The sequence below is a fragment of the Elephantulus edwardii genome, unplaced genomic scaffold, assembly GCF_000299155.1.
Source record: "Elephantulus edwardii isolate Elephantulus edwardi_28Jun2011 unplaced genomic scaffold, EleEdw1.0 scaffold00003, whole genome shotgun sequence".
In the NCBI taxonomy this organism is placed as follows: Eukaryota; Metazoa; Chordata; class Mammalia; order Macroscelidea; family Macroscelididae; genus Elephantulus; species Elephantulus edwardii.
The window spans coordinates 4,557,210-4,577,105 of record NW_006399753.1 but is presented as its reverse complement, the minus strand read 5'-3'; the positions used below and the strand labels follow the sequence as shown (position 1 = coordinate 4,577,105).

The following is a 19,896-nucleotide window of genomic DNA, read 5'->3' as shown; positions in this document are numbered from 1 at the left end:
CTGGGGTACTGCCCATCAGAAGGAATGACCCCTCTCCCTGCCCACAGCTGCTCTCTCCTGGGAAGCGGCCATTTGGGCTAAGTGCTCCCTGGCTAACCTCTGGTACAGGTAAGAGTACTAGTGCATTGCCTGTTTTCTTAACATTTCCTTTGAAGGAAGGAGGTAAATTTGACCCAGGTCAGAATTTCATAGCACCAGTTTCCTTAAGTCGGCAGCTGGGCAGACACAAGGATGAAATGAATGGGCACTCTAATTTACTCCCTCAGCAAACGGCCTAATGATCATAGATGTAAACAGCACAGGCTGAGGGCTCAGGAATTGTGGGCAGCAGCTGGGGTGTGAGTGAGTCAGAGAACAGACCAGAGAAAAAGACACAGAAGGTCACAAAAGATTCTTCCAAGTTCTAGCTGGTCAATGACTTCTCCAAATCCTTCAACACCCAAGTCCCGGCATGCTTTCAGCTGAAGTTGGGGTCTGACACCTTCTGATTTCAGAATCCCCTGCTGCCTCAGACCATGGATTGTCTTCCCAGCCCCCCCCCCCACCCTCCTTTTTTGATCCTTTGTGCATTTATTATTACATTCCCATCTTAAAATGCTGGGGGGTGCGGGGGAACAGAAGCTACACTTCAGCTTGGGATTTCCAGGAAGGAGAGAGGGGGGTTGGGGAAAGCCTGCCACCCCACACATCAAGTTTTTCCAAGACTAGGGAGTGGGAAAGTATCTTACAAAGTATGTGATATAATAATATAATAATTAACAGTAATAACATTAATAATATCTGACCAACCAGCAGCATCTGTTGGTTTTAATAACGTTGAGGTCTTCTGCAAAAATAAAATGAAAACAAATAACAGAAGAAATTAAAACACAAACACACGTGGCTGGCATATTTCAAGTCCTCTGGCTTCCCATCAGCCTCGAGTTCAAGTTTTCAGAAATCCTCTACCATCGCCAGGCGCTCTGGAACCTTCTAGGGACCCTTCACGTTCCCTGGTCGGGCAGCCAGACTGGCAAAGTAGGCACACTGGGAGGGGTCACACTGGCCCGGGGGTCCTGGCGGGCCTGGGGGTCCAGGGTGTCCTGCCGGTCCTGTTTCCCCTTGAGGCCCAGGGCTTCCAGGAAGTCCGTCTTTAGCATAACCAGGCTCTCCAGGTTGACCTGGCCCAAGAGCAAAAACACACAGGTGGTCTGTTGGGTTGGGCTCTGCTGTAACCTGAGTCCTTCATCTTGATTTTATTCAGTGACTCTTTCATGGGATTTGTCATTTTGGACTCTGAGAATTCAGGAAGTCTGCCACAGCCATTCTTCAAAGCCAAAAAGCTTGCCTTTTTTCTGTAAACCTATCTACATATCTATCTGTTAGCCTGCATATCTGTCTCCATTTGTAATGACCTACATTCACATCTGTCTGTATGTCTATCTGTGAATTATGTCTGTCTGTCTATATACATCTATATCTACCTACCTACCCATCTGTCAGTCTTACCTAGCTCCATATTTATCTATATTTCTAACTACCTGTCCATTTCCTGACTTTCACATATCTACCTACCTACACATCAACCTATCTATCTAAACGATGTCTTCCCTATTATTCCAGGCAGAATTTCTAGATATCTATCTCTCTAACTCCTTACATATATATGTCTTATCTAGCTGCATGTCTAACTATCTTTTTACACATCTACCCACCAACTGCTCATCTATCTACATAGTGCCTTCCTATTCTGTTTATCCTTGACACTTTAATGACCATTCTTTCCTTCTTCCGACACTGAATATGCATGCTGTTACCCATTTATTCAATAACTACTCATCACACAAGCCCAGGAGTGGAGCAGCCTGAGAGGAAGGGGTGGAGACCTGGTTTCCAGCTCTGTCCCCTTCCCTGAGAAAATCTATCCGCTCAGACAAGCAGCTTCAGGCCTCTACTCTCAATCTGAAGAAGCTGGCAGTTCAGAAAGATTCCATAGAAATGATTCCATCTTCGCTGCCCACCTCCCGTTCCTAAGGCCTATAGTGGTTCAGGGTGTCTCCTCCACCCCTTCCCAAACCAGATGTGTCCTACCTGGGATTCCAGGGGGACCCGTCTCGCCGCGCAGGCCCACTCCAGGTGCACCTGGATCACCTTTGGCTCCTCGCTCACCTGGTGAGAAAAATGTATACAGTCTGTGTGGAAACCGCAACAAAAGCAGATCAGAGACCCAAAGCAGGAGGGGGGGAGGCAGCATGTGCTCCTTCAGAGCCTGCCCCAACCACTGTATGTGCTGGGGTGTCCCCTGACCACTGTGTGGTGTGAAGGGTGACCCCTGACCACTGTATGTGCTGGGGTGTCCCCTGACCACTGTGTGGTGTGAAGGGTGACCCCTGACCACTATGTGTGCTGGGGTGTCCCCTGACCACTGCACGTTTTGGGGTGGCCTCTGACCACTGTGTGTGCTGGGGTGGCAGGTGGAAGTTGCGGAGCACAGAAGGTCCCCATCTGACAATCAACTCATATTTTCTTTCAAGACATACATGGCTTGTATACCTTTCACTCAGCACCTTCCCACTTCCACCAGGGGTTCCCCATTTCTGTTTGTCCACTCCTGCCTCCCCCTGCCTTCTGGATGCTGGTTTTGGGCGAACGCTGTCCTTTCAGTCTCTCATGGTCGATTGGTCTGAGAAACCTGTCCCTCGTAGGTGTTCCCACAAGGCACAAAGTCAGCCTGTCTGCTGTGGGGCTGAAAGGTGATCCCTGGGGAGGGGGTGCAGCTCCAGCTTGAGCGGTGTCTAAGGCCTATAGTCTCAGGGGTCCCCCGAATCTCAATCAGTCCAGTAAGCATGGTCCTCTTTATGATTCTGAATCGTGTTCTAGACTTTGGCTCATTCTGTCCAGGATCTTCCACGGCCCAGTCTGCTTGGTCCCTGGTAGCCCCAACTGCATACTCTGGTCTCCAGGTGGAGAAGGCTCTGTTCAATCCACTCCTGCTCACACACATGTCAACAGGGCCACAGTCAGAGCCACACCGCGTGTCTCCTTCCCCATCCAGTGCCGCGTCTCCCCAGAAGGAAAGGGAGAACGAACAGGTGGATGAGCTTGGCTTCGAGTTCTTCCTCTGCCTTCAGAGTCTGCATTCTGACCTGCTCGCCACCATCCCATGGCCAGCCAAGCGGGAAGTAGGGCTGCAGCTGTCAGGAGCAGGTAGTGTCTGTGACAAGCCCCTCTGAGAGCCAGTTGGGGGGGGGGGACAGACACTTCTAGCTGCAGCTCTAAGCTCACTCTCCTGTTACGTGGCCGGCATCTAACGTTCACTTGCTGGAGGCCAAATGTCTCTGTCTCAGTTTGTCTCAGCTTAGAGCAGGGAGAAGAGGGTACAGAACCACCCCCCACCCCGAGACGGTAACCGTGGAGAAGGGAAGCAAACAAGTGGGAGGGAACTGATTCGATCCTCCTGGCAGAAGGATTATTTTGCAAAAATGTCAAGTATGGAAACTTTTTATACATATGAAAAAAATGACAGGATGCCAAATTTCAGGGTGTTCACAAGCTGTGGGGAACGTGGACATGAATAACGCAGAGTGTGGGCCTGCCCCAGCTCTCTCTCAGCCCGCAAACAGCACTCAGGGGACATGTATCCCAGAGCTTTACTCACCTTTGGGTCCTACAGGTCCAGAAGGTCCTTCCAGACCACCCTGTCCCGGCCTGCCTGGATCCCCCATGGGGCCGGCGCGGCCCGGAAGCCCATCTTTCCCAGGGGGTCCAGGGGGCCCAGGTCTGCCTTGAGATGCCTTCATGTGTGCTGGGGGCATTTGGGCCAGGAGGTAGCTAAGTTTGGCTGTGGAACAGGAAAGAGAGAGAGGATTTAGGAAGGAGGGATGGAGGAGAAGGACAGAAGGCCACTCACCACAAAACTCTGAACTCTGGGGACAGTAACAAGCACTATGATGGAACAATGCAGGCTTTGCTACAACGTCACAAACGGAGGCCGGAAAGCACATCGCCTGGTCCTCGTGCCGTGCCTGAGCATCCACCTCCCCACTGGGCAACCACAGGAAGGCATGGGCAGCCGTGAGCATCCGGGTCAACCCAGGAGGGACATGGGGCAGCTGACAAGTTTCTTGGCCTCGATGTCCTCCTCTGTTAAGAACAATGATGAGCACCCCAGGACCGGTGCCAGGATGGAGCAGAGGAGAGGTCCTGTGGGCGGTGCCTGGCTCCTGCTGTGTGTGCACAGGGAGCACCGGTGGCTGTACCGGTGGACAACCTGTCAACAGTCAGTGCAGTGACAACAGACGGTGGTGGTCATGGTGGGAAGGGGTGATGGTGGTGGAGGTGGTAGAGGTGGTAGAGGTGGTCATGGTGGAGAAGGTGGTGATGATGGTCATGGGGGTGAGGGTAGTGGTGATGGTGGTGGAGGTGGTGATGGAGGGAGGTGGTGATGGTGGAGAAGGTGGTAATGGTGGAGGTGGTGGTGATGATGGTCATGGGGTGGTGGTGGTGGTGATGGTGGTGGAGAAGGTGGTTATGGTGGAGGGGGGAGGTTTTGATGGTGGTGATGATGGAGGTGGTGGTAATGATGGTGAGGTGGTGATGGTGCTGGAGGTGGTGACGGTAGGGAGGTGGTGATTGTGGTGATCGTGGAGGAGGTGGTGGTGATGGTAGTGTAGTTGGTGATGGTGGGGAGGTGGTGATGGTGGCAAGGTGGTCATGGTTGATGGTGTGGTGTTAGAGTGTGGGGGTGGCCGTGATGGCGGTGGTGGGAGACAGGGAGGTGGCATAATAATAGCATCAATTGTACTTTTTACCATGATTTTCAGGCAGGAAGATGGAAGTTCATATCAATACTTAATGATTCTTCCTCTTGCCTACCAGCTTCCTCACCTGCAAGCTGAAGGCTGGATGCGCTGGTCATTAAAAGTCCTTCCAACACACCTCGCTTTATTGTGCTTTGCTTTATTCCACTTTGTAGAGTTTGAAATGTTTTTTAACAGACGCAAGCTTGTGGCAACTCTGTGTCCAACAAGTGTACTGGCACTGACAGCGTGTACCTACTTCATGTCTTGCAGGTTTCACACTCTGCCATCAGACTGGTGCACACTCAACACCCTCCCTCCATCTCTCATTGACACTGGGTCGGTTCTGCCCTACAGCTGCCTCTCCAGCGAGTTTCTGTGGATGATAATCAATTGGAGGAGACCGCCCCTTCTTTCTCTCTTGCAATGGCTGGTAGATTGGAACCAGCAGAGAAGTGCGGCCTCTGGATTAGCCGCGCATCTCCTGAAGGACCTCTCTATCAACGCTCTCTTAATAGACTGTAACTAACTCGCCTCTGGCCTCTCCCTCACCAGGCACCTGCTATGTCCCAGGCACGGGCCGGCCATGGAGCTCCTCGAAGGCACTGTTTCCTCCTCTCCTCGGGCTGGAGTCTCATCACATCTTTCCACTCACAGATCACAAGGTGTTGAGGAACCGTCCCTCACTGGTGCCCTATCCTCTGGGCGGTCCACCTGTCCACTCTCAGGGCCCTCTGAGATCAGCCCTATCGCAGTACTTCCCTTACAGCTCTAATACCCCCTTGTCTGTCTGCTTGTCAGTCTCCTCCCTGGGACTGTGAGGCCCAGAGCAGCCCACCAGCATGACGTGTCGATGGGCCAATGACTGAAGGCAGAGCATAAAAGAATGAGTTTATGAGCGCCCCTGACCAGAAGGAAGTCCCTGCTCAGACAGAGGCTGGACGTGGACACTGAGTGACTTCCGAATCCTGACCTGTCACCTGTGAGCTGTGCTTTACACACCACATTGGAAATGCTCTGAAGAACAGGTGAGAGAACCACTTCCTGAAGCTGTCAAAGCCCCTAGTGCTCAAGCACGTGAAATCCAGGACTGAGCTAAAGCCAGGACTGCACTGAAGCCAGGACCACACTAGACCCAGGATGTACTAAACCCAGGATGTACTAAACCCAGGACCACACTAAACCCAGGATGTACTAAACCCAGGACCATACTAAACCCAGGATGTACTAAACCCAGGGGCGCACTAAACCCAGAACCACACTAAACCCAGGATGTACTAAACCCAGGGCCGCACTAAACCCAGGATGTACTAAACCCAGGGCCGCACTAAACCCAGGACCACACTAAACCCAGGATGTACTAAACCCAGGGCCACACTGAAGCCAGGACCACACTAGACCCAGGATGTACTAAACCCAGGGCCGCACTGAACCCAGGACCGCACTAAACCCAGGGCCACACTGAAACCAGGACCTCACTAAACCCAGGATGTACTAAACCCAGGACCATACTAAAACCAGGACCTCACTAAACTCAGGATGTCCTAATCCCAGGACCACACTAAACCCAGGGCCGCACTAAACCCAGGACCTCACTAACCCCAGGATATACTAAACCCAGGACCACACTAAACCCAGGATGTACTAAACCCAGGGCCGCACTAAACCCAGGATGTACTAAACTCAGGGCCACACTAAACCCAGGGCCGTACTAAAGCCAGCTACTTACCTTCCAGCTGTTTCCCAAGCTCTTCCTGAATGAGCCGACGCAGGGTGTCCGTGGATGGGGACTCCCCCTGGAAGTGGGGGGCAGGGGAAGGCAGAATTACTCATCCTTACAGAAGATCCTGGTCTAGATCCTGATGGCGCAGGACACGGAGAGGCCACAGCAGCACTTGCCCTGGGAGCACCTTGTCCTCGTGTCTCCCTCGTTTCTCCCCCTAATCCCTGTCCTAGAGGAGCCTATGCTGTCAAGCTGACTGGGACTTGGGGTGACACCGGGTGTGTCACGGTAGAACAACACTCTATACTTTTCAATGGCCAGGTTTTAGGCGGCCTCGTGGGAAGGAACTGTGCTGCTGATGCAAAGGTACAGAGTTTGGATCCACCAGGTGCTCCACAAGAGAAAGATGGGCCGTCAACTCCCGTGCGATTTACTGCCTCTGACCACTCCCGTGCAGTTTACTGCCTGTGAAATCCTGCTGGAGGGTCAGCTACGGATCGGTTCCGACTTGAAGGACAGCAGTCACCAGTCCTTTCTCCCAACTTGCTTCCAGAAGCATGTGAACCACCAGCACTGTTGTCAAAGGCCGAGTGTACCACCCAGGTGCGCACATGCGTACACACACACACACACACACACACACACACACACACACACCACACACAAACGTTCAGACGTGCCAGCAGCATGCTGTGGCTTCCACAGAGAACTGAGGGCTTGCAAGCTCTTCCCACTTTGCCTCCAAAGACGATGCTCTGAGTGATTACAGGTCAAGGCCACGACTGTCTCCCAGCCTCGTTGCGAAGACCAGTCTAAAGGTTCTAATGGAGTTCTGTTAGCCTAGTGGTAAAAAGCTGCATTGCAGTCACAGAGGCATGTGGTTCAAATCTACCAGCTGCCCTGCAGGAGAAAAGTGGGCAATCTCCTCCCAAGAAAACCCCCTAGAGGGTCGGCTACTGTAACCACGATCAGCTCAGCCTCCAGCCACCAGGCAGTGGTGCTCAGAAGCTTGCTATGGCCATGAAGCTGTCCAGGCTGCAGGGGAGCTTCCGGAAACATAGGTCTGGAGACCCCCTCTGACACTCGGCCGGTGGGAGCCTCCTCCATCACCAAGCCATCACTCCCATTGTGCAGAGATGGCCCTCAGCCCTCAGTGCTGGCAGCTGCCCACAAAGCATCCAGCTCCAGAAAGGGGGTCTTTCAAGAAGCCGGACTTTTGTAGACTCGCCCCTTTGATTTCCAAATTGGCACCACTGTCCTTAAAGCACCAGGAGCCTGGCACAGTGAGATGCTCTAAGCGGCTCTCATCTTGCCAGACATGCCCTGCACCAACACAACCAAGTTGAGGCCCCCCACCCCCGGGTGCTCAGAGGGCGTGAGGAAAGGAGTCCTCACTAAGCATCACTCAGTCCTCATTGAGTCCTCACTTAGCATCTCCTAAGCTGTGCTGGGCGTCCGGTTGTACAGCAGTTAAAGCGTTGGTACTAACTAAAAGGTCAGTGGTTTGACCCCATCAGAAGCTCTATGGGGAAAAGGTTTTGTGTTTATAAAGGCTTGTTCTTGTGTGTACTCTGGAGTCAGAACCAATCCATAGCTGGAACTTTGGCAGGGTTTTAGAGGTGTTTAATCACACGGGAGGAGACTGTCCCTCCTTCTCCCGTGGAGCTGCTGGTGGATTTGAACTGCAGGTATTTGGGATTGCAGTGCAGCTTCTTACCACTAGGCCACCAGAGCTTCCTTAGGAAGGCTTGTGACCTCGGAACCCCCACAGAGCAGTTCTCTGTCCTACAGGGTCTCTGTGAACTGGTCCAACAGCACCTGACATGAACAACAGTGCTTCCTACTGCACTCGGCGTGAAGGGTCCGAGGGACACGGTCGTTAGGTGCTCCACCACAAACCAGAAGGCTGTGGGCTCGAATCCACTGGCTAGCGCAGGGAGAGGAGGTAGAAGCTGTCTCTGATCACCACCTTGGAAGCCCTGTGGGCAGCTCTACTCCGCCCCACAGAGTCACGAACACAGCAACTCAACAACAGTAGGTTCCATGTTGTCGTTGTTATTGTGTGATTATTTCACCCGATCATCAGAGCACACCTCACATCCTAACACACGTGCTCTTCTCTCAGAGACAAAGAAAGCAGGCTGGTAAGGGGAAGAACGAGACCCAGTCACACAGCCAGTCCCTGGCCCGCTGGGGCCCCTCTGGCTCCTGCACAGAGATGAACAGAGCCCCGCATGGAGGCCACACCAGCATCCTTACCCTCGGTCCTGGGAATCCTGGCTGGCCTGGAGGCCCGGGGGGGCCTGCTGCTCCGTTCTCCCCCGGTGGTCCCTGGGGGCCCATCAGACCCGTGTGGCCCTTGTGACCTGGAATTCCAGGGTCCCCAGGCTGGCCCTTCCCTCCGGGAGGCCCTTTGTCCCCTTTGGTCCCGGGATCACCCTAGAGGTGAGGAGAAACATACTATTAGTGGGTGGAGGGCTCGGAAGCCCACGTACTGCAGACTCACAGGCGGGCAGTGGTGCAAGGCCATCCTGTGGATTCCGCTCCTGGAGCCTGACCCGGAGACCAGGCGCCTGGCTCACTTGACGCAGAGAGAGAAGGGCCTGAGTCTACCCCGTCCACTGGGCTGACTGCGGACAAGCGTCCCCTGCACGGGTCACACAGGACACCTATATATGTGAAGTGAGAACCCCGCTCTCAAACCCCAATGCCATGCTCCACTCCAAAAGCAAAGACTGGCCAGCTCCAGCTGCCAATGTCCCCTCTGGACCAGGCGTGACCTGAGCCAGATGGGAGGACAATGGTGCCCCTGCCACACGTGTCGTCCTGCTCAGGCCATCCCCCACACTCCTCTTAGTGCCCCTGCCCCTCCGGGGACCTGCCTGGGACCTCTGACCATGTTCGGGAATGCTGGCTCTTAGCAACTGGGCACAGTGAAGTCCTGCCCTGTGACTGCTGTGTCTGCCCAGCAGACCACAGTGACCTGTGGGTCTCAAGATATGGTGACCCCTTGCACGACCTTAGAGTGTAACATTTTCCTCCAGCAACAGGCCCAGTGGAGAGCGAGGGAAATGGTGAAGAGATGAAAGGAAGGAGGAGAGACAGGAAGGCAGCTGAAAGCAGGGCCTGGCTGTCAGCAGGACCCCAGCCACACGCAGCAACAAAACAAGCCCCCTCCACCTCACGCTGAAAACAAGGATGCAGAGCTGTGCTTCTCTGTGTTTACATACAAAGCCAGGCACACATTTGAAACACACCCCACATGGGTGGTAACGTGGACTCTCTGGAAAACAAAACCACAGACTGGGCTCAGGCAGGGCCTTGGTCCTCTGTGCTCTTGGGAATTGCGTGACCACGGGCGGGCGTGGCTTCTGCTTGGCTCTTCTCCTGAGTGCAGTCTACCTGGCTCAGCTACCTGTCCCCACTGCCCCCACAAGAATGAGGACAATGGCAATGACAATGACAAAGAAGCAGCAACCATGGAATTCACGAATAAATGAATGGATTCTGGCAGATCCCGGTGAGCTCAGTGACATTCCCCAGATGTGCTGTTACAGGTACAATGAGCAGAGGAAGCCCTGATCCTTAGTGCTCTGAGCATCAAGAGACCCCTTGACCGCACACGTCAGTGTTTCCCGCTCCTTAAACGTCACAACGGCAGTTTATGCTGAAAGCCCTGTGCATCTTATGTCCCTGGGAGTTCTCAGGAGTGGGGCCTCCGCCAGGCCAGCTCCAAGAAACCACGTAGCAGGAGGAAGGAGCTCTCACACAGCATCCCCAGGGCCCAGCAGGCAAGGCAACAGGGCAGAGAACCCGAAGACAACACCATAGAGAACCCACAGGCAAAGCAAGTGTGGTTTACTTGTCTCTAACTCTTAGAGACAGAAGAGGGAAAGTCCAACGGAACACGGTGGAGCTCCTGTGAGTCAAAGAGGGGCCAGGGCCCATTATGAAAAGCCTTGCTCCAAGCGGAGAGAGGGCTTTGGGCCATACTCCCCTCTGTTAGAGAAAAATGGCCTCTCTAGGCCTTTGGGACATAGTTTTCCAATAAAACTATCCTTGTTTTACTTTTATTTTTCTTTCTTTGCCTTTCCTCTTAACTGAGAACTCTGACAAGGGTTTGGCCCGTGCCAGGATTACTTCAAGCACGAAAAAAATCAGGCAATTCTTTTTCATTTGTCCTTCACTCAGAGCAAGGAGGGCCCAGTCTGGGTACTTAATCTGCACGTGAGCATTATCTGATCTACAGAGAAGAGTTTCACAGATGGCAAGATCCCCCAAAACTGTTCACTACAGATGACTAAGGAAGCACGGAGTGAATCTATGCTCACCCGGCTGACCAGGTGCTCCCTGTGCACTTGACAGGAACTGGAAACTGGGAAAGAGGCTTTGACTCTGTGGGAAAGTGCTGTGGGGCTGGAGAAAGGTCAGAGGCCAGCCATGCCTAGAAACAGAATCCCAGCCATGGTGGGAACAAAGGGAAACTATCTACACCGGATTAGTAAACAAGCATGAAGTCTGAGTACTGGAGTAAGTCTGTGTACTGTATGTAGACTAAGGCATGAGAAGGGATTCACGATTATGGTTGAATTCCTGGGCTCCCAGTCCAAACTCAAGTTCATGCTCTATATCACTAGCTCCAAAGAGCTAGTCCACACTGGGGACTTCAACAGCCTGGCTCCATCACTTAGGTCTTCGGATGAGAGGACTCAGGGGTCAGTCACCAGGAGAAGTGAGTTAGGGAGTCCAAGAGAAAGAAGAAATGATTTTTTTATTTCTCTCTCTTTGCTCCAGGCTGTATAATCAGCCAGCCACCTCCTCACTGGTCCAACGTGCAAACGAAGCTGCAGTAAATTCCTTGCAGGATGGTAGGAGGCAAGCCGGGGTAAAGGGGAGGGGCGAGCAGGAGATGGGCTTTCCAGAGTGTGCACCTATGATGCAGGCCACCTATAATGTCACCAAGCCTGATGGCTTATTTACCCAATAAGCAGCAGTAGTGGTCAGAATGTGAGAACTCCCTCCCCCTCTGACTTTTCTGAAAAACTGCTTCCCCCACCTGCCTTGTTTGTTTCTATTATTTTTTTAATGTAAAGAAAGCCTTTGCCAGCACCGTGCCAAGCCAATTCATTATGGAAAGTCTGTCCCCTTGCCACCTCCAGTCACAAAGCTGGCTGCTGGCAGATCAGCTCTGGAAGCCTGACCAAAGCTGCTTTGTCATGCAAACCGCACTTGTGCTTTGTGAGAGGATCTGTCACCTTCCCCACAAGCTCACTCACCTTTGATTGTGTAATTGCAGTGATTTTATGCTTTAAAATAACAATCAAAGGAAGAGAGAGGGCAAAACCAAAACCCCAGTAATGTGGGCAATGCCCAATGCCAGCAGGCCATCTTTTTGTAGCCCACGTGGTTTTCCCCAGAAGGCTGGGGGAGGCGGACAAGGCCAGCAGGTCCCACCTTGGACCAGTCCAGTCTTGGAGTCAGAGCCCTGGGGTAAAGGTCACCATCGCTGTCATGCCCACTTACCCTCTCTCCTTTGGACCCAGGCTCTCCGGGCTTCCCAGCAGCACCCTGCAACAAGAGTCAGAGGGTGCCATCACTCACAGGACCTCGGGTGCGACCTGGCCTCTCCTGTCCTTCTCCACAATCCTGGGGACAGGGCGTAGGCCTGGATGACCGGACCTGCCAGCAGTGCCTTTGGGGTGTGGCTTGTCCACTTCTTCTTTCCCCTTCGTTGTGCTCTCCCTTGGGGGACAGTGCCAGCCTGCTCGCTGGCTCCCTGACCCATGGCCTCTCCCTCCTGCTCCTCCCATTCTACTCACTGGAACATGCAAGTTCACCTGCCTGCAGCCTCCAGGACCCCTTACTGGCCTCCCCACACTTGGAGATGGGGCCATCTCCGTGGTCTCAGTGGCCTGACCCTTCTGGGTGGTGATCTGGGGCAGGGATGGGCAGGCAGGGGCCATCTTCGTGGTCTCAGTGGCCTGACCCCTCCTGGGTGGTGATCTGGGGCAGGGATGGGCGGGCAGCCTTCACTGCTGAGATCTGCCTTTCCTGTGATGTAGCTGCTTTGACCCTGCAGCTGGGGCATCCCGTCATCCCTGCTCTGTCCTCCTCCTTCGCCTCCTCTCTAGTCAGGGCCCCATCCTCAAGCACGGGTCAGTTGGCACTGGCTGAAGGGTAGCTTGCTTTCTACCCAGATGTGATCACAAGCATATGGTGTGGGTCTCTTCCGTCTTCGAGAACAACCATTTGCAAAGCAGGGACTTTCTGGACTCTCCTCTTTCTGCTCAGTCCTGCTCTGCACTTAGTAGGTGCTCAATAAATTCAAGCCAAAGGGCTTGAAACATGCTGGGCAAATTCAGCCCAGTAGTCCACTTCCCATGTCCTGTTCAGTGGAACCCAAGCTGGTTCAATAGAAGAAATGAAATTGCACAAGTATTCTTGAGTTGCCCTGAGACCAGGCAGAATCTACCTCCACATTTACGGTATTCATGCAGAGGGTCTCCTGGTTTCCTGAGATGCATGCAGAGAAAAATGCTACACGACTCAGCCCTGGTCCTTTCAGAGGGAGTGCACAGCCTGCCTCTGAGACAGGGGAGGGCAGCACTGTCAGACAGGACGGGGTGGGATAATCACCATAGTAGGTATGGAAAGGGTGCTTCTGAAGTCTTAGAAAGGAAAACTGGAGACTGTTTCTCAAAGGACTGAGAAAAGTAGATACACGGCGAGCTCTGGTGGCCTAGTGGCAAGAAGCTATACTGCAATCCCAGAGGTGTGTTGTTGGAATCCACCAGATGCTCTGCTGGAGAAGGAGGAACAATCTCCTCCTGTACCAGTCAGATCCGATTTGATGGTACACATACAAAAAAAAATATAAAAATGAAAATAGGAAAAGGAAAGGAACGGAAAGGAAAGGAACGGAATGGAACGGAAAAGGAAAAGGAAAAGGAAAAGGAAAAGAAAGGAAAGGAAAGGAAAGGAAAAAGGAAAAGGAAAAGGAACGGAAAGGAACGGAACGGAACGGAACGGAACGGAACGGAAAGGAAAGCCATCGTCGCTGGGGCCACCAAGTCCGCTGACTCACAGCAGCGTGACGTGTAGCAGCGGCGGGGAACCCTGGCTCTCCTGCTGCACCTTCACAAGCTTTGCCTTGCATGTGGTCACAGCCACTCCGTCAGTCAATGCAGCTCACTGAAGGTCTTCCTCTTTTCCACTGACCCCCTGCTTTTCCAAGCAGGTTCTCCCTCTCCAGGGGACTGGTCCTTCCTACAAACAGGTCTAAAGCACAAGAGACTAAGAGGCCTCACGCTCACTTCTGAGGAGCACCGTGGCTGTGCGCCTTCCCAGACAAGTTTATTCTTCTGATAGTCAGAATAGTCAATATTCTTTACACTGGAAGTCTTGGCCAGAATAATAAGGCAAGAAAAGGAAATAAAAGGCACCCAAATGGGCAAAAAGGAATGAAAACTATCTCTATTTGCAGATGTTATGGTACTATATATAGGAAATGCCAAGGACTCAGCAAGAAAATGACTGAATTTAATTAACCAATTCAGTAAAACGCAGGGTACAGCATCAACATGCAGAATCAGCTGGATTCTTGTCCAGTGGAAGAGGACGCCGGGAAGGAAATGAGGAAAACAAAGCCACTGACAACAGCCACCAAAAAGAGGAAATATTTAGGGATAAATCTAGCCAGATACGCAAAAAAGAAATGCACAGAAAGAAATCTGCAGAAACAGATTGCCTCTGTTCGCTCACTCCTGCTTATCTGTCAGGTGTTTAACCACTGCACCACCAGAGCTCTTAGGACCAGTGTGACTTCCGGACACAGGAGTCCAGACAGCAGGAGGAGGCAGGATTGGTAAGCAGTAACAGAGACACCAGTGACTGGATGGCTGGTGAGATGAGCAGGGTCTCCTAGGTGCTTGGACAGAACGAAAGGGCTTTTGGAGTGAGAGGTGACAGGCCTTGTTGAAGAAGGATGAAATGGGCACAAGGGGTATACCTAGGACAAGCTCCCTCAGAAAGCTATATAATGTTTAGGACATTTTGAGAAATTAAAGATTGGGTCTCCTGTTATCAAGTATTAAGGATCTTGAGATGAAAACCACAGAAAGTTAAAGCAAGTGCAGGAGTCACTGAGCACTGGCCTGTAGGGTGGACCCTGTGCTGGGCTGTGGTCTTGCCCCCACCCCCCACCTGCCCTGTGTTGGGCTGTGGTCTCCACTCCACCTGCCCTGTGTTGGGCTGTGGTCCTCCCCTCCACCCCCTGTACTGGGCTGCGGTCTCCCCACCCCAGCCTGCCCGGTGCTCCCACAGGAACTTAAGTGGAAGTAGGAAATACTTGCCTCCTTGCCCGGAACTCCTTTCTCTCCTGGTTCTCCCTGTGAAACAGAACAACATGGCAGCTGGTTATAGCATTAGCACAAGGCAAAACCACACGTCTCCAAACCCGTTTGCACGCAAGTTATGTTTCCATGAAGGCAGGCACCAATCAACGATCTGGTGTCCCAAACAGCAGCTTCTCTGACCAGTCTTTCCAGAGGACACGAAAAGAAAATAGGCCCTAAGGGGTGGAGGGGAGCCTCCAGGGCTGTGTTCCAGCCAATGGCATGGGGGTGACCCCATCAGGAGAGACCCTATAATACTATGTTTACAAACAGGCTGGTGGAGGGAGGGCAACCCCCCTCCCCAGGGGCAGAATCCCAGTGTGAAATGCTACATGGCTCTAGAGTCATTTCCAGAGCCAAGCTTGGTCCTTGCTCTTATTAGCCTGTGACTCGAACAACCTCCTCACGATTTCTTTGCCTCGGTTTCCCCATGTATAAACTGAGAAGTGCAGACGTCTCTGGCCACATAGGATTTCAATGTGTTGTTGCTGCTGTTGGGTTGGCCCATGGCTCATGGTGGCCTCACCCACAATGAGCTAGAGCCCTGCCATTGGGCATCACCCCGTGATTGATTGCCGATCATACCACTGCCATCCCTGGATTTTGACTGACTTATTTTGAGAAGAGGTCACTTGGACTTGGTACTTGTAAAGGATTCAGAAGTGCTGATGGATTGAACATTCCAATGTGTCTGGAGGAGTGGATACTTGGAGAGTCAAGGACAACCAGAGTATTATTAATAGAGACAGAGGACACTGCGGCATTCGGCGGTGGTGCAGGTGATTGAACACAGTGGTCATAGGAACAAATACAAGGACATAAACATTATTACCAGAGCAGACCCACTCCCCTTGAGTCCGTTCTCACTCTGGTGACCCACCCTCAGTTTTCCAAGGCTGTCTATCTTTGGGAGCTGAGACTGCACGTCCTTCTCTCAGAACTGCTGGTGGGTAGAACCGCCAGCCTTCTGGATGTCCATCAGTGCCATGCTGTTGTGGGGTTAGGTGCCGCTGAGCTGAGTACAACTCATAGCAATCCTATGGACACCAGATCTGAAGCCCTCCCTGGGCCACCTTCACTTCCGACACACCTGAGCCCACTGCTACAGTCCCTGTGTCAATCCGTCTTGTCACGGGTCTTCCTCTCTTTCACTGGTGCTCCACATTCCAGGGCTCCTCAAATAATACTGGGAAGGGGAAAGGGGATGTTCTTTTTGTTCAGGGGACGTTGATTTTATTTTAATGGTGGGAGAATAACTTGGAAACAGAGAGTGATAAAGGCTGCATATGAAGAATATAATCAATGCAAATTAATTGTTGTTATTGTTACGTGCCATGGAGTCATAGGTGACTCATAGCGACCCTATGAACGAAAGTCCTCGACCCTTGCGTGACTTTCATCCTTTCTCCAGGTTCATAGGGTTTCCGGAGACAAGCTATTATCGAAGTGGATGCCACTCCTGCTTCCAAGCTTGTTTTAACTGGGGAGCTCCACCAAACACTGTCCACCATGGGTAACTGTTACCACATTTGACACATCGGTGTCACATGTGCAATCCTTGGATTGACAAATGTTTTCTTGTCTATTTCTTCCAGGACGAAATAACACCAAGTAGACAGAAGCTTGTTAAGGCGCGGGCTGGAATGGAAGGGGAGGATGAAGAAGGAACATCTAGAATGAGCTGGGCTGGGCTGGCGGTGGGTAGACCCGCATCAGGGACTTGTCAGAGGTTCAGGCAGGATTTAGAAGAGACTATGATACCAGGGATATCATTGCTGATGTCAGATGGATCCTGGCTGAAAGTAAAGAATACTGGAATAATGTCTATTTGTGCTTTATTGACTATACAAAGGCATTTGACTGTGTGGATAACAAGTTGTGACTGATGTTGAGAAGAATGGGATTCCCAGAGCACTTAATTGTGCTCAGGTGAAACCTACACCTGGACCAGGAGGCTGTTGTGCAAACAGAGCAGGGGAACACTACATGGTTTAAAATTGTGAAGAGAGTGTGTCAGGGTTGTATTCTCTCTCCATACCTATTCAATCTGTATGCTGAGTAAAGTATCTAAGAAGCTGGACTCTATGAAGAGCAGTGTGGCATCAAGATTGGAGGAAAACTCATCAATAATCTGCATTATGTAGATGATACCACCATGATTGCTGAAAGTGAGGAGGACTTGAACCACTTGTTGCAGAAGATCTAAGAATTCAGCCTTTGGTATGGATTGCATCTTAATGTCAGGAAAACAAAGATTCTCACCACTGAGCTAAGAGGCAACATCATGATAGATGGAGAGGAGATTGAAACTGTCAACAGTTTCATCTTGCTTGAATTCACAATTAATACCCTTGGTACTAGCAGTCAGGAAATAAGGGGACACATTGCTCTGGGAAAGTCTGCAGTTAGGGACCTCTCTGAATTATTGAGGGGTAATGATGTCAGTTTGATGACTAAGGTGTGTCTGATTCAGTCCATAGATTTCCCAACCATTTGCTATTCATCTGAGAGCTGGACAATGAATAAGGATGGCAGAAGAAGAACTGATGCCTTTGAACTGTGGTGTTGGAGAAGAGCACTGAACATCCCATGGACAAACAAAGAAATAAACAGTTCTATGTCTTGGAGAAGGTGCAGCCGAAGTACCTCTCTGAAGGAAAGAATGATGAGCCTTCACCTCACATACTTTGTACATGTTGCTCCTTAGAGAGGGACATGATGCTGAGAAGGGTGGAGGGTCAGTGAAGGAGACGAAGACCCTCAACCAGGTGGACTGACAAGGTGACTGCTACAATGGGTTCTTGTATGTCAGGAAGTATGGGGATGGTGCAGGATATAGCAGGGTTCAATCTGTTGTTCACAGGGTCACTATGAGTTGTACTCTGCTCAGTGGCATCTGATAACAACAACAGTAGCTAATAACAGATAACCTGAGGGCACCTGAGGTGAAAGGTCTGTGTGACCGTGACCTTGTTTCTGGAGCTAGGCACCTGGGCCCCTGTGGGGGTCCCTGCTTACCGGAGGCCCACGTGGGCCCTGGAATCCAGGAAGTCCTGGGTTGCCACTTTCTCCTTTGCCTCCTTTCTGACCCTGCAAAGAGAACACGGGAAATCAACTCTTCAAGGTCAAGTGTAAATACAAGTAGATTTAGAAACTTCATGATTCAGAGCACTCTGCAGGCCTGAGACACCGTCACAGTAAGACGTACCTCCCTTCTACGAGGGTAGAGAATGGACTGGGAAGAAACAGGAAGACTGGGAGGGCAGGGGGTGACTGTATGCTCAAAGTGCTGTTAGGAAGTGGAAGCACAGTGAAAAGTGTCCCTTAAATAGCCAGTGGCCATTCTAGCCAGAGAAACAGACACAACACGTAACAAAGCACCTTCAGTTGGGAGAGATCCTTCCGTTAGTTATCTGGTAAGATACCGTATTTGATCCAGTGAAGCTCCTCAGGTTTAGGATTCGGGGTTGTTACATTTACCAGGTTGAAAGGCTGACCCTCCAGTGAGTTTTCAGAGGAGGAGATTGCTCATATTTCTCCCATGGAGCATCGGTGGGGGGGGGGGGGTTAAAACCTGTGCCTTTTGTGTTGTCAGTGCAGCTCCTTACCCCTAAGCTACCAGAGCTCCCTTAGGATCTGGTCAGATCCTTCTTTGAGAAAGGCTTGCAGAACCTTTGGGAATCTTCCTGCTTCATACTTCTGAGAAGGCACCCCATTTAGGTTGACTCTTCTGGGGCCATCTCTGCTAGGAGTGGATCCAAGCACAAGTCCCAGTGCCACGCCTTCTGGTCCACGTCATCAGACACAAGGCCCAGATCAGGGCTCCTGAGGCAGGTCATTCAACTGGGTAGGAATTCAGATCCCAACAGTTTAGCTGTTTTGGCCCCGGAGGAAATGGGTCTCCACATGGTGCCCAGCTGTCTGAGTGTGTCCTGGGACTTAAGACTTTCCAGGACACTCTGCTAAATCCAGGACATTGTTGGCTAACTGGGACAGAACCACGGAAACCCGTGGTCTATACCACTGCCCTCTGCAACTGATCCTTCACCCACCATCTCCGGTGGCATGTCTTCTAGATAAGGATACCAATTTCCACCAAAGAAAAAGTCCAAGAAGGCTAGGGAAAGACTGGTATGAAGGCTTTGATTTACTCAACTCCACATTCAGCCAGGAGACCTATTGCTGCAGCGGTTACTAGGAAAGGTTGCTAGTCAAGAGCTCAGTGGTTCAAATCCAGCAGCCACCCTACAGGAGAATAATGTGGCAGTCTATTTCTGTAAAGGTCACAGCTTTGCTCACAGGCTATGAGGTGTCTCTACTGTATCCTGTGGGCTATGAATCGGGATCAACTTGATTGCAGTAGTTCTGGTGTTCACGTGGGAGGCATCGTTCCAGGGGAGGGGGGCAAAGGGGGAAGGGCGAAGGGGGGAAAGCCACTAGGATAAGGGTTTGGTGGGCAGAGTGGGGGTGGTGAGGGAATTAGGAACGATCCGATGGGGACTTGAGAAGACAGGATAATAGTGGGCATAGATCAACAGTGATGGCTTTTATAAAGCACAGTTACATATGAGTGATCATTTGAAATACAATATAAATGAAGAAACGCGTGAGACACAGTGTACATGCATGATACAAAATGTACATGAATTTTGTACACAAACCAATATAATTTTTTTTCAAAGTAGCAGGAAAAAGAACCATCTTCCTTATCATGTCTCCTCTCTCCTAGCCCTGAACATCAAACCAAAGAAGCTCCTTTGTACACAGAGACTAGGACTGCGGCTTACACTCCGGTATTCACACATTTCCTGATGGCGCCGTTCCCATCCTCACCTCCTAACCAGCAGGAGAAACGTCTTACGTCAGGACTCTCCTACTTCCTTCCCATGTTTCACACTCACCTGCGCTCTGAGAACGTGAGGGATGGTCAGCCTAACCTGTCAATTCATCTTCTCAGAATATCAAACAACGGCTTTGCACATTTACTGTTATATTATACTAT

The 19,896-nt window shown here is 51.4% G+C and overlaps 1 protein-coding gene across 1 annotated transcript in view; it reads right to left on the bottom strand.

The window, feature by feature from the left end:
• Positions 1-972: 972 nt before the first annotated feature.
• The window catches only part of COL22A1 (collagen, type XXII, alpha 1), a 210,880-nt gene continuing 191,956 nt past the window's right edge, over positions 973-19,896 (bottom strand). Inside the window, exons 52-59 of the mRNA XM_006879451.1 lie at positions 17,913-17,984; positions 14,853-14,888; positions 12,025-12,069; positions 8,761-8,940; positions 6,508-6,574; positions 3,638-3,820; positions 2,071-2,148; positions 973-1,160 (exon numbers count right to left, since the gene is read on the bottom strand). Of these exons, the coding sequence (XP_006879513.1) occupies positions 973-1,160; positions 2,071-2,148; positions 3,638-3,820; positions 6,508-6,574; positions 8,761-8,940; positions 12,025-12,069; positions 14,853-14,888; positions 17,913-17,984 (849 nt within the window). The remainder of the gene's footprint in view (positions 1,161-2,070; positions 2,149-3,637; positions 3,821-6,507; positions 6,575-8,760; positions 8,941-12,024; positions 12,070-14,852; positions 14,889-17,912; positions 17,985-19,896) is intronic.